Source organism: Vespa velutina, chromosome 3 (assembly GCF_912470025.1).
Source record: "Vespa velutina chromosome 3, iVesVel2.1, whole genome shotgun sequence".
NCBI lineage: Eukaryota > Metazoa > Arthropoda > Insecta > Hymenoptera > Vespidae > Vespa > Vespa velutina.
Window position 1 is genome coordinate 10,593,501 of NC_062190.1, and position 19,377 is coordinate 10,612,877.

At 34.6% G+C, this 19,377-nt stretch overlaps 1 protein-coding gene across 5 annotated transcripts in view; it reads right to left on the reverse strand.

The window, feature by feature from the left end:
• Nucleotides 1-19,135, reverse strand: part of LOC124948143 (dopamine receptor 2) — a 70,910-nt gene extending 51,775 nt beyond the window's left edge. For 3 of the 5 annotated variants that reach the window (XM_047491346.1, XM_047491344.1, XM_047491347.1), the window contains exon 1: nucleotides 13,276-14,476. In XM_047491346.1, the coding sequence (XP_047347302.1) occupies nucleotides 13,276-13,774 (499 nt within the window). In that variant the 5' untranslated portion in view covers nucleotides 13,775-14,476. Of the gene's footprint in view, nucleotides 1-13,275; nucleotides 14,477-18,601 lie in introns of those variants that run through there. The other 2 variants (XM_047491343.1, XM_047491342.1) reach the window with 2 other exon arrangements.
• Between the last annotated feature and the right edge of the window lie 242 nt (nucleotides 19,136-19,377).

The window sequence follows — 19,377 nt, forward strand, 5'->3', positions numbered from 1 at the left end:
TTTTTCCTTTTTTTTTCTCTTTTTTTTTTTCTTTTTTCCTTTTTTGAAAATGCTCAGAGACGCCGGCGGTCGAAGTACTTGCGAATAACGGGATATTAAAATGAGAACGAGAATATTAGATGGTTTAGAAAGAGAAAAAGAGAGAGAGAGAGAGAGAGAGTAAAAGCACACGTTTGGCTGCCAAGAAATCCTATCTTATAGAGAAAACTCTCTCTCTAGAGCAGCGTTTCTCAACTTACAGGACACGGCCCTTCCCCGCTAGCCCCTATAAGTTGAAAATCGTTAAGTTTTTAATGTTTCGCCATAAACGAATTGACTGCATTATAAAATTTTACGTCAAAAGCATAAAAAACGATGATTCAAATAATTCTCGTGGAATATTTGTTATTATGAGTTAACAAAAAAGAAAAAAACGAGAAAAAAAAAAAAAGGAAAACGAAAAAAAAGAAAACAAAATTGCATACGATTACTTTGTGTTATAGGAGATTAAAAAAAAAAAAAAGAAAAGAAGAGAAAAAAAGAGAGAAACAATAATAAGAAAAGAAAAAAAACGAGTTCGAATCGCGTTACCGTGTTACGAGCTAATGTATTGTGTTCGTAGAACGGCAGAAAGAATGGGGCGCAGTTGGAGGGGCGAGGGAAGAGGGAAAAAGGATGAAAAAGGAAAGAGAAAGAAAAAGAAAAGGAAAAAAGAAAGAAAGAATTGAGAAACCCTGCTCTAGAGCGAATGTTGAGTTTCTCGGAAAAATTATGCATGAATGAGCAACGAGTGTTGAACGTCGCGCCAAGTTTTCCTTCTTTCCAGTCGATTATATTGAAACGGAGAATTCACTGTGACATCGAAGAATGAAATTTATTCGAGATGTGAGAAATCTTCTTCTGAAATATGTAAATCCACATAGAAATTTGATCGATTTTGATTATAAACTTATTTTTTCAATTTCTTCTTTTTTTTTTCTTTTCCTTTTTCTTTTTTTTTTTTTTTCTTTTTTCCTTTTTTTCTCTTTACTATATCCCTGTGTCTGTTTTGCACAGTGTAAAGCGTGTATAATCCGTGTTCTTGACTCGTACTCTTGCCTTTATTATGCGTTTACGATTTTAATATAATACAATTAAAATTTTGTTAAGTTATAATCCACTTAACGTATTTTATATTATTTTATATTATATATATATATATATATATATATATATATATATATATATTCACATCATTTCTGTTGAATACGTGGGAAAGAGCATGAATAATGTAACGCGTGAATATGATTTAGCTATCGGCTACGTTATAGGTACTATTTTAGGGAATAAACTGTAATCTGTCAAATTTCCTCCCCCGAGCTACAACGTACGATCGCGTGTCCGTAAATTATCTCCGTTATGAAAATCAGTTTTTCCAATATATCTACGTGAAAACAGAAAGAGAGAGAGAGAGAAAAAGAAAGAGAGAGAGAGAGAGAGAGAGAAAGAAAAGAAAAAAAAAATAACATAAAAGGAAAAAAGAAAAAAGAAAAAAAAGAAAAAAGACAAGAAGAGAAAAAAAAATCGCCTAAATTTATTTTCCCCCTCCCTTTTTTTCATACTCGACGATAAGTTTTATATTTCATTGCTTTATCGGAAATTAGTTTCAATTGGTGACACTTGATATCTTTAACGCGTAAATATACATTATGTAATACATTTCTATAGTATATTGTTTCGTTCGAATATATATTTTGGGAGAGGCAACTGTAACGGGAGCGATTGTGCGGGAGTCGAAGTGGAAAAAATATTTTACGATTTTATTAAAACAACAAAAGTGTTTCCGTACATGAATATTCATCATCGTTCTCTGCGTTCGATATTCTCTAGCTATCTCGACTGTAACATAGAGAATACAATATCCCTATAATCAAATTCAATCCTTTAAGAATCTCTCTCTCTCTCTCTCTCTCTCTTTTTCTCTCTCTCTCTCTCTCTCTCTCTCTCATCTCAATCGATCCCTATTAAAATTAAGTATCTAAACTTGTGTATATCAAACTATCAAAAAAGAAAGAAAAGCAAAAAAGAAGAAGGAGAAAAAGAAAATAAAGAAAAAGAAAAAGAAGAAAAAGAAATATAATAAGAGTAAAAAGGGATAAGAGAATTTAATTGTTGAATTCTTACGAAATTCCATTTTCGAAATCGTCCTTGATTATCGTACGTAATCGATACAACGTATAGACCATCTAATAGCGAGTTACCGATATCTGGTTTACTATGGAATGCGGTATTGCACCCAATAGGCTATCCGCAAGAACCAACCCCCCTAATTAAACGGCCGATTATCGCTCCGCGATCGACTAACGATATTCTGTTGTCACGTTGATTAACTTTCGCGATAACTATGCAGAGACAAATTCCTCTGTCTTTTCTTTTTCTTTCTTTCTTTCTTTTTTATCTCTTCGCTTCTCCTCTTTCTCCTCCTTCTTCTTCTTGTTCCTTGTCTTCTTCTCTTTTTTTTTTGTTTTCATTTATTCTTGCTTTTTTCGTTTTCTTTCCGTCTTTTTTTTCTTTCCTTTTCTTTTCCTTTTTTTCTTTTTTTTTTTCTTTTCTTTTTTTTTTTTTTTTTTTTTTTTTTTTTTTTTATAATTCTCTTCTTGTTCCAGGAAAATTGTTCATATAACGAGGAAACTTTTTGTTCCCGTTACGCTATGTGACATTCAGGAAATGTAAAAAGCTTTTTGAGTAGTCCCCTGAAGCTTTTTCCAAAAACTATCTACGTCAATCGCTTTTTCGATCGAAGTTCACTCAACCCGAAGATCCTCGAAAAAACTTTTTAATATGTCTGTAATGGGCATAGTTATAAGGATAAAAAGCCGATGTAACGATCATAATCGAATAATCATTCTTCGCTTGAACATCGGTCTTACCGAAGGAAATTACAAATTCGATGTTACTACTAGTGCTAAGCTAGCGGAATCGACTAGTATTGCGAAGGTCGATGGTAATCATTGTCGATGGGAATAGTTGGCACGATTACTACAACGGAACTCTAAGCTAGATGAAGATTAGAAACATTCGCAATACTTCTCTGTCATTTGAAGAACTTAAAGGAATTATGATTCGTCGATAGGAATGCAATCTTTATTATTATTATTATTATTATTATTATTATTATTATTATTATTATTATTATTATTATTATTATTCGTTGCAGACGATTTTGTTGTTTTTCAGAAGAAAAGAAATAAATGAACAAACAAAAAGAAGTAGAAAAAAAATATATTCCAAATACTCGATATATAAAGTTCGAGGTATCGATTTTAATAAAACAAGATTACGCGAGATGTTATTACTTGGGAATAGAGAAAGGTCAGGTTCATTAAATCCTTGACAGGTAAGACATTGATGAGCTTTCGTGTATCAGCTACTTGCTTTGGATCGTGTGCGATGTTAGGTAACCCAGTTGCTAGCCTCGGATTTACAATTAACCGTTCGTACGCATGTAGGAATACTTCGAACTTGAGATATTGAGTCTAGGGTTTGACTAGGGTATACAGACATATAGACGCTAGAGACGACAGGGACCAAGTCTATCATAGCAATTTAATTCGGATTCTGCTCTTCGACGTGCCCATGTATAGATCTTAAAGGGATAATCTTATTAAATTATCAAACCTCCTTTGATAGATCACGATACGATTTATATAATTCTATATACACATACATGTATAAAATATAAATATATAAATCTATCTATCTATACATATACGTATATATATATATAAATCTGATTCTGTGTATGATATATATATATATATATGTGTGTGTGTGTGTGTATCATACATATGTAAATGCATTTGTTAAAACATATCTGACAATCCAATTTTCCTTCAAAAGGAAAATTTTTTCGTATGGGATTAAGGTGAAAAAGATATTAAAAGAAAATGAAAGGGGATGAAAATTATAAAACAAATTCGAAGAAGGTAGACTAATTTACGTTCTACGAAACTCTTCCCATTTTCTCGAACTCTCGTATTACGGTGTAAGTGCAGGAGAATTTTGCAATCTAACTTTCAACAAAAAGAAAAAAAAAAAAAAGAAAAAAAAAAAAGAAAAAAAGAGAGAGAGAGAGAGAGAGAGAGAGAGAAGAAAAAAGCACGCCGATTCTTCTTCTTCTTCTTCTTCTTCTTCTTCCTTTTCATTTTCCTTTTTTTTTTTATATCTATTTTTCTTTTCTTTTTGCTTTCTTTTTTTTTTTTTTTAATTTCATTTTTCTTTTTTTCTTTTTTTTTTTTTTTTTATTTTTTATTTTTTTTTTTTCCTTTCCTATCCTATCTTTTATTTTTTTTCTTCCTCCATGCCGAACTATGTAGAAACGTCGGCCTGTCTCTGGAACGCATGATAAGGGTCGAACCTACTTCGAATAGAACATTCTCTATCCTTTTCTCGCTTAGATAACAAGAATTTCTTGTGAAAGAAGGTACCGTTCGATCGGTGACTGTTCTGCTCTTGACAATTACAGTCTCTCTCTCTCTCTCTCTCTCTCTCTCTCTCTCTCTCTCTCCCCCTCTCTGCCTTCTCCACTTCCTCTTTTTTCTCCCTTCTCTTCTGCGCTCTGAGTTCACGAAAGAATGACAAGATATATAAGGAAAAAAAAAAAAAGAAAAGGAAGAAAAAATTGATTTCATCCTTTTTCTTTAGAAAAAAAAGGGGGGGCGGAGGAACGGGGGGGGGCGGAGGAACGGGGGGGGGGGCAGCGGAGTAACAGATTACTTCGTGATCGAGGGAGCAAAATTCGAAATCTTCGGAAAGAAAAATAAAGAGACAGAGAGAGAGAGAGAGTAAGGTAAATAAAAAAAAAAATATATATATATATATATATATATATGTGTATTACAAGAGCAAAAAAGAAAGATTATGAAGTAAATCGTTGACAATAGTTTTTCCATGATGATCCTTTTGACATCGGCCACGTATCAAGTGAGACACATGGGACACGTCACGTATCATACATATGTCAGCTCTAACAGAACAGAAACGAGTATCCTCGAAAAGAGAAAAACGAGATGGAAGGGGGAAAGGAGGGGGAGAGGGGCAGGTTGGATTGGGTAGGTTGGATTTCGTTTAAGAATAAGAGAGCATATCTTTGTTCGTTCATGGTACCTATCTTTTACTATTTCTCTCCGAGTCGATTTCGATGTCTCTTACTGAACAAGTCCGATCACTTTTACCACTGATGGTTGAAAACCAGCCGAAACGATTGTGCTCGATTTACAATGAAATCGTTTCTCAAAGACTGATCCATTATTCATGGAGGGGAGGGGGAGGAGGGACGTTTCTTAAGGCGACAAAAGGATGTCGATCTTCTTTCATGCCTCGTAAAACTTCTATCACGCAAATAAGGCCCTACGAACCACCAGTTTCCTTTAACAAAATGCCGTAATTTACCATAATCATTGGCAATGTATCAATGTACCAAAACTGACCAAACGTTGAGTAAATGACCTTGCTCGCAAATTTATTTGCGATCTCGTTCAAAATATTCTAAATTTATCTTCCTCCTTCCCTCTTAGATTCTTTCTTTGATCATTTTCTCTCAGAGTACGGATATACGTCTATCTTATCTATTTAATTAGATATCTATGTATTTCTTTATTTATAAAATATACTGAAATCACAGTCACAGTACCATAAATCATATCAGATATTCGTAATCTAAAAGAGATCTTAGAAAACTCGATAAGGTAACTAAGTAAATAATAGAAACACGTAGGGATGGTATAAGAGGAGTTTCAACTATACCCATTCGTATAACATTACTGTTCCATTTATAGCGATACGTCCATTAGACCACTTTTATAGTCAATCGTAACGAGTAAGTATAACTTTTACTAGATATGCGGTTTATATATTATATGCGTTCAAATGGATACACTTACAAGTAATTTTCTACGTTGTTCGACCGTACTATACGTTAAATTTTGATTAACATTGCTTCGGGATTGTTAAATATTGCAATTATTAAGCGTCAATCTTGCTCTAAACTTTAATATCAATGTAACATTTACTTCGTGTGCCTGAAGGATTCAAGGATTTAATTGATTTCTTTAGAGGGTCTGAGAGTAAATTTAAAAATTGAAAAAATCGATATCCCTTAGGTTCCTCTCTTAGAAAAGGAAAAAAAGTGTGCGGGAGGAAGAAAACGATTAAAAAAAGAAAAAAAAAAAAAAAAAAGAAGAAAGAAAAAAGAAAGAAAAAAGAGGAAGAAAGAAAGAAGAAAAGCAAAAAGAAAGGCGGAAAGAAGGAAAGAAAACGAACGTTGATAGAATTTTAATCGTCGATCGTTCTCGCGAGAGTTTCCCCGGTTTAAAAATGGATCAAATCGAATTGAGGGAAAGAAAAGCAAACGGGAAGCTGGTTACTAAAACAAATAGTAGAATCTAGAAGAACCGAGATTGATGGGCCATCCTTTCTCGTGGCTAGGGCTTATAAAAATTGGTCAGCCATCCCGCAGACAGATGATTTGGATGAATAACGTGAAAGAAAATTCACGGCTAACTTAAGTGGCCAATTTGTAGGAAAGAGTAAGACCTTTACGATTTCTTACCTCGGCACTTTTTCATTCTTTCTATCTTCTCCTTCTCCCTGCTTTCTGTTCTAAAGACGTAAGGATATCTTAACAACGTCGATTGCCAGTGAAAATTGCATTCTCCATTTTTTCGACTGATAAAAATTGCATTGATAATGGACAATGAATAGAAATGTAGTATCTATCCACCTACGCTCCAGGAACTAACGATGAATGAAACAAAAGACAATGGTATATAACAACAAATTGGACTTATTCTCTTTATTTATCATATTTAGTTGCATTGAGCTCAAACCATTTGTTATATTCCATTTTAACGAACGCCATCACAATGATATGTATGAACTCGTATTATCCAGGAGCTTGCATTTATTATTTTCAAGGAGTTTTCGCATATCATTCATATTTAAATACGATATCATCTCATTTTGTACACGCACCCTTTCCCAGAAACCATTAAAGGTATCGCGTTCACGCTAATCTTAATTCGCCCACACGATTTAACGTCATTACCTTGTTCGTTCTAGCTTTCGTGCTAATAATTCGCGCTCGTCTCGCATTACCTTCGTATGCTCTCTCTCTCTCTCTCTCTCTCTCTCTCTCTCTCTCTCTCTCTCTCTCTCTTTCTCTCTCTCTCTTTCTCCTGACGTCAGAGACTGGAAAAATAAAAGAAGGAAGAAGAGGAGGAAAAAAGAAAAAAAAAGAAAAGAAAAAAGCGAGTAGCTTCCGAGAGTCCACACAATTTTGCAACAATCGCATTACCATCGCGACAATGTTGGCCGAGCAATCTAGTCGCCATCATTCGAGGGCAGCTTGATTGATACGCCTAAAAAGTAGGCGTTAATCGATAAATCGACAACCATTAACACTAATGTGCTCTCCGTTCTGTTATTATCGAACATTACAGAGAAAAAAAGAGAGAGAAAGAGTATGTATGTGTATGTGTGTGTGTGTGTGTGTGTGTGTGTGTATGACAAAGAGTTCGTCGAACTTCCTTCTTTCTCTCTCTCTCTCTCTCTCTCTTTTTTCCAAAATTTATGAACATTTTACAGGCATTAAACCAATCGTTCGGAAGAGAACTAAAAATAGGAGTAAATTTCGACTTCGACGAAAATGAAAAGAACGATATACGGTCGAAAACATTTTGACATTTGTCAGAGACGAACTCGTAACGATTTCGAGCGTAAAATTAATGAAACGCATTACCGCAATGACGCCAATGAAAAAGAAAAAGTGAACGAGAGAGAGAGAGAGAGAGAGAGAAAACTGGCGGGATTCGACGAGCGTTAATTTTTAATTAGCAACCCGAATGACTTCAAATAGCGGTCGATATATTTAAAACATCACGAACAGCGTCAACAACAAGCATACTCACTCTTCGTTATCGCACTCAAATTCCCCGGTGCGCAATATCGAGTCCTGATAATAATTACATTCTCCGAATTTTAAACGAACCGCGCTAATAAATAAACGTTAAAGCGACAAATGCGATAGGCGCTTTGACGTTAATACGAGCGATTTTTTTCATCGATGGATTTTCCAAACCGTGTATCGTTCGTCATGACGAACGTTTAAAGACGTGACGTTCCTTTCGTTTTTTTTTTTTTTTCTTTCTTTCTTTCTTTCTTTCTTTTTCTTTCGTCGCATGACGCATTGACGAAACAATCGGACGATTGGATTAAATCGATCGATTAAATAAAAAGGAACAAAAAAAAAAAAGAAATAACTAAACCCATGTTATGTTCATAAACAAAGGATTAATGAATTTCAATTAAGAGAAAAACGAAAGAATCATTGAAAAGGAAAGAAAAGAAAAAAGAAGGAATCAAAAAGAAAAAAAAAAAAAAAAACAAAGAAAAAGGTAACGTAGCTTTTTAGCCGAGGCAAAATGGAGGCTCTTTTTCAGACTACCCTAGGAAAGGACATTAATTCGGGATAAGGTTGGAGCAACGTAGACGGCTGTCTCGCATTTTTCAAAAATGTCGAGAAAGCACCTTCGTGCATTCCCATCTAAGCAAAAACGAAAGCAACCCAGAACGAAAAGCAAATTTGATAAACAGGCTACTCGGCGTCGTCTCGTTGCCGGACATGTTGTTGGTGACGTTATGCCAGCCGCAAAGGTTGGATATCCATCGGGATGACATGTGATCCGTCCTCTTATACGTGTTACTTTACATGGCTAATACTAGTTTATTTGTGAAAATGTTCAAAACGAAAGACGTTCGAAATTATTTCTAATTTTAATCATGAAATACATTTCTTGTTTAACCACAATGAAATAATCTCATACGTGGTTGTCCCTTAAAGTTTATCCTTGAAAAATATGTAAGATAAAGTATCATTTAATAAATTTTATTGATTTAATTTTAAACTAAATCTAAAAGATTAATAACAAATGTAATAAATTGTTATAAATTAATCGATCGATTTGCATATTCAAAAAAAAAAAGAAGAGAAAGAAAAAAGAAAAAGAAAAGAAAAACAATTATCTGATCGTTGATATTTTATTTATTTAGATCGTTTATATAACGAATACACTCTCGGTTTTGTTATCTGACAATTTTATACATCTCTCTTTTCCAACACGAATGTACAAATAGAAGAATGGTGAAGAACCTCTTATAAAATCTCTTGACTTTTACGTCGGTCCCATCATAAGCGCTGTACTGTTTCGACAATGTACTATACCGAGCAAAACGCTTCATTGCCATGGACACTTGTTGTATCGAGAGTCTCGAGTACACCAGTCGGTGCACTCTCCATACACCCTTCATCCGCAACCCCCATTAATCATGCGAGATCACTGGGAAGATCGAGAACGATACCATTTTTTTATATAACGAATTTTTTCCACACATTTTCACAAAGCATTTCGAAAATTAAATATTTGCACAATTCAATTGGATCGTTTATTTCTCTTTTTCTTTTTTCTTTTCCTTCAAATATTTCAAGGAAAAATTAATATATGTAACTTGTAAAAATAAATAAAAATTATTCTACGTTATATAAGGTACATTCTCTTTAATAGGTGTGCCAATGTGTTATGCACGAAGGATTCTTACTAACGACATTAGTCGATCCATATAAGTCTGCATTGCGTGAGCAAGCTTTACCAACTATTTGTGTTTCCTGTTCGATGAAACAATCGAGAAGAGAAAAATGAGACACGCACGTCTCATGAATCGACTGACGAATGTTATTCTATGAAAAAGAAAAATGGGTCGTAAAAAGTGAAAAATAAAAAAGTTTCTCAGACTCGACAAAGAAGAGAAAGAGAAAGAGAAAGAGAGAGAGAGAGAGAGAGAGAGAGAGAGAGAGAGAGAGAGAGAGAGAAGAATCATACGTCTGCATTTCTTAACATGCAACGCATAGAGAAACATGTGAGATACGATGTTATCGTTGAATAATGTAGCGACGGTAAATATTGTTCCCTGAAGTCATACCAAACGTAAGAAAGAGAAAGAAAAGTCTAATGCAACAGAAACGTTTCTATTTTTCTGTATTTCTCTGTCTCTCTCTCTTTTCCCCCCCCTCTCTTCTCTCCTCCCTCCCCTCTCTCTCTCTCTCTCTCTCTCTCTCTTTCTATTTCTTTATTTCTTCTGAAAATCTGACTACTCGTCATTTTCTTTATTTTCTTTCATTTCCATGTACTTACCTAGTATTTACAATTTTTTCTTTTCATTTTCTTTTCTTCTCTCTCTCTCTCTCTTTCTCTTTCTTTTTTCATTCATCGTTAATACAAATCAAAAAAAAAAAAAAAAACACACACACGACACGCGCGCAAGAATGAGAACAAGAAAGAGACAAAGGAAAGAAAGAAAGAAAGAAAAAAGAAAAAAGAGAGAAAAAAGAAAAAAGAAAAAGACGTTTAATCATTCAAACGCCTAAAGATAATATAGCGAATCTAAACGTGCGATTTTATCGAGCATATTGATAAGAGAAAATTCGATGGACATTGGAACGATAGGACATTAACAAGAGTGGACAACTAATAAAAGCGAGAGGGATGGAGAGTAGGAAGAGGACGTGGTATAACAAATCGATAGAAATTAACATCGAACGGAAATGTTTCATGAAGGAGGAGTAATATTCGTTGCTTTTTATCGATCGGTTTTGTTATCTATAGGGGCCATTTCATTGGAACGAATACCCGGAGTTGATCCTTCCAGTATCGAAGAGATTACACAAACGGTAACTAACAAAACGGTAATCCTTCTCCATCGATAGAAACTAACGAATCGAAGAGAGACTTTTTATTTTCCATTTGGGTTTATTCCCAAATCCTAAAGTTTATCCGTTTATTCGTTGGTTAATAATCTTTTGATTTTCATTGAACTTAATCGATGCCCTTCCCCCCTCCCTCCACAAGCTTGAGTGACACTCGAAGGGTGTCGAGAACGGACGGATGGCTCTTCAAGTCGGATCCTTAGAGGAGGAAAAAGAGAGAGAGAGAGAGAGAGAGAGAGAGAGAGAGAAAGAGAAAGAGAGGACAGAGATAGAAAGAGAAAAATAAAGTAGATCTTCGAGCCAAGCTGAAAGCGCATTATTTGACACTGATATGCCTGGGTCATGATCAATCACTTTAACGTTAAGAAAGAAAATTTCCTCGACTCTTTCGTAAAGGATAAAACTGCATCGCGCATTTCTTTCTCTCTCTCTCTCTCTCTCTCTCTCTCTCTCTCTCTCTCTTGCTCACAAATGATATTGCAAGATAATCCCTTCGAATTCTACAGACAAATGTCCCGTTTTAAGCGTTAAATCGTTTTAAACGTGTGCGTATAAACGGTGTATCTTAATAAAAAAAAAAAAAAAAAGAAACGTGACAACAAGAACATAACATCTCTCGAATAAAACTGACAATATATAAAATCAACTTTTAAAGACGATTCGAATATATATATATCTTTCGTTTATCCATAAAAACGACACAATGAATCTCTAATAAGGAAGATTGCATAAAGAAAGGATCTCATCCATGTTCTTTTCGATTATTTCAATTATTTGTATTTAATAAAAATCGATCAATAGATACGTATATCGTACGATGGAATATATTCAAAAGATCATTTTTCTATTGTAATAACAATTGAATGAATATTCTCGATTAAATGTCAGATATCTTTTTTAATTGTTAAATTTCTTTTTTGATTAAAACTAATAACAGATAAAAGAAACGAACGAAATTTTATCGTAGGTTGAATAGGATGGAGTACCACTCGAAGGAGTCTATTTGACTGATTCTTCTTATTACTTCTTTCGAAAGTGAACTCTCGAGTCCAAAAGGAAGTAAATTCGACGTTCTTCGTCGATTCGAGGATACGAGGCCGCATTAATTCTCGTTAGCTTACGTAAAAGCAAGACGAAGAGGAGTCCTTCTAGATTCCAATCTCAACGATATTTTGCACGTTATTTGACCGTTTACGAGTCGAGTTAGCCTTTTTCTCTCTTCATCTCTCTCACTCTCTCTCCTTCTTTCTCTTTCATTCGGTAAATCTTGATTGGAACATTCGAGGACAAGGGACAATCTCGGTACAAAAGGAAATACGAATTCGGGCTATGCATCACGCGAAAAAAAGTTCGTCGTCCATTATTGGAAAATGCATCAAGTTGATGAAGATTTCAATGGCTCACCATAAAGTTTATAGCCCGACCACGGCTAAGGATTTCAATTGGACTCTGTATTAGCTATCATTTATCGTCTACGATCATTCGTTATTTCTATTCTCTTTCTAAATTTTTTTCTTTTCTTTTTTTTCTTTTTTTTTTTTTCTTTTTTTTTTTTTTTTTTTTTAATTATTTTTTTCTATTTCTCACGGACAGACATCCAGATCAGGTCGTAATAAATATCAAAAAAAAAAAAATCTTTGATCTTCGTACTTTATCTTCGTTTGGTTCGTTCAGACGATCCTCGAGATCTATAGTGAATTGGGAAAAGCGTTTAAGAGAGAAAGACCGTCAGTGGAACAAGGCAAATAAATCCGGCACGCTTTTCAATCTTGCGCGCAACCTACTGCCGATGTACAGCTATCGTTCCACCAGGGTAGAATATCCGTGTTTTCCATTACTTATAATCTAACGCGAATTGAATGCACCAAGCGTTGCTTTTGGTTGCACCATAAAGATTAATGACCAAGTGAAAAACGAGACATGAGGGGGATTATCCCCTTCCCATCTTACGCATCGCATATATAGCACCATAGAATTGTTTCGGTATTATAGAAAAAGTGAAAAATATGCTGGGAGAACGATCGTCTCGTATGAGAGACGTTAATTAGGAATAATCCGAAACGTCAAACCGGGCGAAGCATCGTGTCAATAAATAATTGACATGTCCGATCCGATCAAACGTGAATAATTATGTGTAACTACGACGTATGGGACAGAGGTATTACATCTTGCCGAATATTTAAACAGTATATCTCTCTCTCTCTCCCTGTCTCTCTCTCTCTCTCTCTCTCTCTCTCTCTCTCTCTTTCTCTCTCCATAATAAACGCAACTCGTATAAATTCCCCATGGGAATTCATCATTTCCTCGATTAATATAGATAACGTTAAAAACAGGGCTAATCTATGATCATTATAAATGCAAAGTTGTTAGTTACACAGGATGACGTTATCGAATTGTACCGTATGTGTTGGAATAATTGTCGATGAAAAATTAAAAGGTCGATTAGAGTTTCACTTATATTAAAATTAAGGAGAATTTAATCTCCTTCGAAGTCTTACCTCGAACGAGAGTGAGAATGCCCAGAGGCATTACCAAGATGGCGACCATGAGATCGGTTATGGCAAGACTCATCAGAAAATAATTTGTAACATTTTGAAGTTTCCTCTCCCAGGCTATGGCAAGGCAGACCAAAATATTTCCTGCTGCCGTGCCCACAACTAGAACCAATGCTAGCATCGCCCACCAATTGTTCAGTCCGTCGTTGTCTACGTCGGTGCGCGCACCACCTCCAGCAGCTCCACCTCCTCCTCCACCTCCTGCTGTTGCAGCTGCTACTACTCCTCCTACACCGGTACCGTCGTTCTCGAGGACGATCTTCAGTTCGTAATCACTCTTGTTAAATATTCTCTTCACGACCGATCGCACTGTCTCACCACCGTCGGACTTGACGTTCATCAACGACGACATGTTCTCCACTTCGAAAGACTCCAGGAAGAAGCCCTCGTAAGGTTCAACTCTTTCAAACTCGATCATTGGAATCATCGATACCGGAATCATCGCACAAAGACGCGAATTTCAACACGATTCTCTTCAATTGCACGACACTCTTTTCTTTCTCTCTCTCTCTCTCTCTCTCTTTCTTTCTCTTTATCTTTCTCTTTCTCTTTCTCTTTCTTTCTAACTCTGTCACTTTTTCTCCTTCTTCTTCTCCTTCTTCTTCTTCTGTTTCCTCTTCTCTCTCTTTCTCCCTCTTTCTCTCTTTATCTCTCTTAAGAGATCAACGTACTTGGAAATATTCGCCTTCTATCAAAACTTGGCTCCTTTCTAAGAAGACATCAACAAAACAGCAACGACGCTCTTCACGACGAACTTTTAACGAACCTGGTAAGACGATATTGTTCCAAAAGCTCCGCCCTCGTCTTTGCCGTTCCAACGCATCCTAATCCTCTCATAATTCGTTCGATCAATCGTTACGCCCGCTGAAATTGCAAATTCGATTGTTTCACTCGTTTCCCTATTGTTATTCTTGCTTTTTTCTTTTTTCTTCGATTTTCTTTGTTTTTCGTTCCTTTTCCTTTTTTTTTTTTTTTTATTTCGATTTTTCTCTTCTCTTTCCATCCTTTTCATTTGTTCAATTTTATAAACGCGGAGAAACGTGCCGACGCTCCAAGCGACCGTTAGCTTCAAACTAACACACTAACAACGACAGCACGTAGCTCGACTACGAAAAATATCGCTAAACCTCCCCCTCCCCTTCTACTGCTCCTTTCTTCTTCTAAATTTTATTTCATCCCGTTCTTTTCACGATGGAACACGATATTTACTTTTTTCCTTTCTCTTTTCTTTTTTTTTTCTTTTTCTTTTTCTTTTTTTTTTGTTCTTCTTTCCTTTTTTTTCGTCCCTGCGGTTATGAAAAAAAAAAAAAAAAAAAAAAAAAAAAAAAAAAAAAAAAGAACGCCCGGCGGTAACGAGGCCGCTGCAACCGGATAAAACGAAACATTTTCGCTAAGAGATATTACCTTCCGCGTGCTTTGAAAATATCCAAAAAGCGTGTCGAAATCGTTACGACGATGTACGTAATGTAAAAAAAAAAAAAAAAAAGAAAAAGAAAAAAGAAAACTTGAAAAGGAATGACAAATTTTCGTATTATCGGGAACGTCGTGAGATTATGAAAATATTTGATCGAACGATATCTCCTTTCGTTAATTAATTTTCTAAATTATTTATTTGTAACTTTAATACGTATTTGTAACTTTAATGTGAGTAATTACATTCTCTTATATTTTCGTTTAGAATATTTATCTTGGCTGATACGTTATATATGAAAATAATGAGTTGTTTTCTCGTGATACCACCAAGTTTAGAATATATATATATATATTCTATTCTATAATATAATAATTCGTTGAATAGAACATTCAAGGTACGAGATATCTCTTAAATTCGTAACAAGTGCACTTTATTGCAAAGAACATTTGTATTCTAATCGCGATATTAAGGAAATATCAAAGATCGAAGGAATAATGACTTTATGACTACGTTGTTACGTTTTCACAAAACCAAACGAAACAAAAGAAAACAAAAGAAAAAGAAGAAGAGAGGAAGAAAAAAAATAAAAGGACGACTCTCGTCGATTGAATTTCTAATCGTAACACGCACTAATCCAGGAACAATACTCGTTCTACATTTATACACGTCCTCGAGGTATAGATATCGGACAGAAAGGAATTATGGATAAATTGTATCGGCTGAATTCACGTTATTTCGTTCGAATTTCGATAGATCATTGCGAAAACGAGGGATCTATACGTAATTTTTTTTTTTTTTACTATCCTACATCGACGTAACCTGTTGAATCAAATCGATCGTGCTTTTATCGCACGACTGACTTATCACAATGATCGCTGAAAACATTGATACGAGACATGTATGATCATCGGAACAGATATGAAAAAAGAAAAAAATCAAAAAAAGAAAAGAAAAAAAAAAAGAAAGGAAAAGGCAAAGAGAGTAAAAGAAATAAAAATAAAAAAGAGATATGAAAATTGAAGAGAAAGAAGGAAGGAAGGAAGGAAGGAAGGAAGGAAGAAAAAAAATGCCCCCAAGCGTGAAATAAAGAAAGACAGAAATTAAATTTTTAATCGTTTACCCAGGACGATTCGAGAAAAAGAAAGAAAAGAGTAAAGAAAAGGAAAGAAAAGAAAGAATAGTAATCAAAGTTAACGGCGATGTTACAAAGTGAAAGAAGTAATACGTGAAATTACGAAATGCAATAACGTCAAATGACATCAGTCGAAATTTACGAATTTACAATCAGAAAATTTAACCGCCTAGACAACCTGCGGAATACTGTTTTGTATGCAAATATCAAGGCTCGTATCGGATATCGATCGCGCATCAGAAAATTACCTGAGCTCGTACGCACGTGAAATGCAGTACTTCGAATAAACAAGGGATATTATATATAAATATATATATATATAATGCGTATACACATAAGGTCGATGGTATGTCTGTATTGACGGTAGTTATTTATTATTAAAGAAAAAAAAAAAAAAAAAACAAAGAAATAAAGAGAGAAAGGGAAAAAAAAGAAAGGGCAGAAAGAAAGTACATAATATCAAGAATCAAAAGGAACGAAAGGAAGTATCGAATTTATGTTAATTAAGTTTCTTTTTCTTGTTTTTTTTTTTTTTTTTCTTTTTTCTTTTTCACAGATCGTTTGTAAAATATTTCTACACTTTTATAACGTCGAACGTATTCAATGAATTGAAAGAGCAAACGTTAATCATCTAAAATTAAATAATTGGTTTGTTCTTTACGATGCGTATGTGTGTGTGTGTGTGTGTGTTAAAAAAAAAAAAGAAAAGGAGAAAGAAAAAAAATATTAAATAACCGAAGTCTAATTTTCAAGATAAATCAATTCCTCTCTCGCGAACGATCTACGAACAAACCCGTGGTCGTAAAGAAATAAAAAAACTACAATGTAACCGTGTTTGTACTACGTGTATTGTTCGTCGAGCAACGAAAAAGAGAGAGAGAGAGAGAGAGAGAGAGAGAAAAAGATAGAGAGAGAGAAAGAGAGAGAGAGAATAACGAAGAAGCTACAAAAAGTTGAATGTTCATGTAGGCGAATACGGTATTTGTTTTTACAATGGTACAAACTGGACCAAAAGGCAAAAACGTTGGACTTGTCCGTGGTATCAAGTATTATATACATGAAATAAATTTGCTCTCTCTCTCTTTCTCTCTCTCTCTCTCTCTTTCTCTCTCTCTCTCTTTCTCTTTTCTATGTAAGGTTTATCAAGCTACGAAATTGTAGTAGCCGATAACGCGTGTTAAATTAAAACGTTCAATGTTCGCGCGTTATTAATGTCTCTCGCATGTTGTGCCAACATAATATGTACAGCCACTTTCGAATAATTAGAACGGTAGAAACGTATATTACGAGAAAATAGACGATTAGTTTCGCGATACGTATATATTTAACGTCTGACTTGGCAATGGCCTATTACTACTTACAAGTTTCGATTCTTTAAAAGAGCACAGCTATACGTACGGTTTTTTCTTTTTTTTCCTTTTTTTTCTTTTCTTTTTTTTTTTTTTTTTTAACGAAGAAAATTCTTCCTTTATTCTCTTATTTTCTTTTATTTCTCGTTTTTGTTATTATTTCCATTCTCTTTTCCTTTCTCCCTGTTTTGTTTTTCTTCTTGTTTCTTCTCATTCTTCCTCTTTTTTTCTTTTATTTTTCTTTTAAAATTATATACAATAATTACCAACATTTTCAACTCTCTTGTCGATTTCACCGAAAGATAGATCTTGGAAACTGGTAAAACAACTTGAAATATGTAAATGAACGCAGTTAGACTAAGTTTTCTCTTGGCACACAAGTCTCGAGAAAAAAAAAATTATATATATATATACATATATATATATATATATATATATATATATATATATATATACATATAAAGAAAAAGAAAGAAAACTTTTTAATTCACCGTAGGAAACTTTGTTTCCTTCGACGATCCAATATCTCACGCCAGTAATTAACATTCTCAATGCAGATTGATCCGAACTTCTCTTAACTTTTTTTTTCTTTCTTTCATCTTATTTCTCTTTCTCTTCTTACTTTTCCTTTCTTATTTCTTATTTCTTCCTTCCTGTTTCTTCTTATCTTTTGTCCTTTCTTTTCAATCGAAATAAAACAAGTAAAAGTAACCATTGAGATACCACAAAGTTTTATATACGTACGTACAAATATGAAAATTTGTTTTTCTTCTTTTTTTTTTTTTTTTTTTGTTTTTTCTTCATAATTCCTCATTTAAATTAAAACAATGAAATATCATAAATCGTTCTACGAGACTTAACAAAAAGAATACAACGAATACTTATTTCCAATTAATCAACGTCCAATCATCGATCATTCAGCTACACGAGTATCGGAGTCACAAATACGTAGTTGAAAAAAAATATTTAGCATGTATCCTTCGGGTGAAAAAGTTTTTTAATTCGATGTCGGCAGCCCTTTCCAACCCTTCCGATTTACCGATCGACTCGGTAACGAAAGAATTATCATCAATCATCGCATATTAAACGGGAAAGGTTTGTCCGAGCCGTTGCTTTTAATATTTTGAAAATTCATTTGTAAAAAATAGACAGGAATCAAAGTCACCCCCTTGAGCTAATCCCATTCAAGTCACTAATCGGAAAATCTTTCTTACTCTTTTTCTTTCGAAGAAAGAAAGAAAATGATAAAAAAAAAAAAAAAATAATAAAAATAAAAAATATAAGAGAACGATCGCTCGGCAAACGTCGGAACGTTGAAAAAAAGAAAAGAAAAGAAAAGGAAAGAAAAGAAAAAAGAAGAAAAAGAAATCGTACTTTGACCATGATCGAAGCAATTAGAAAGTAAAGCAAGGATCGATCGCCACCTCGTTGATATCCGGCGAACGATCCTCCGCAAGTATTTCCAAGTTCCTTCGAGACAACATATAGATGATACATGTGAGCCGGTAGTGCGCGCGCTCGCGCGCACCGATCGACCTGTCTCCTTTGAGAAATTCTCCTTAAGATGAAGAATGTTGAAAAAGAAATTTTTTTCAAATAATAAATAAATAAATATCAATTGGATCGATATTATCAAAATCCTTTTGTCTTTCTCAGTTAAATCTCACCCTGTCTATCAATCGAACGAACAATTTATTTCAATGAAATTTTCACGAACGAAATTTTTCAATATTTAGGAATCGAATTATAATAATTGACGCGACGATCGACACCGAAGAAACGACGACGACGACGACGACGACGACGACGACGACGACGATGACGACGATCCACTCCTGATGTCTTATCGCGGACTACTAGCCCACTGGCCCTCATTCCTACCCCTATACTTCCTTTCAATCCCACCCTTAACGTTCTCTCACCACCACCACCACTACCACTCCCACGACTACCACCACCACCATCACCAATACTATTACCATCAGCAACAGCGTCGTCAATGTACTAACAGAACCATACCACCTATACCACCACCACCACCACCACCATTCTGCTACGATGTCGTCCCTATCATCCCCTACAAAAGCCGAGCCAACACACATTCAAAACGCGCATGATGCACCGGTGCGCGCATCCTTTCGATGCGCAAG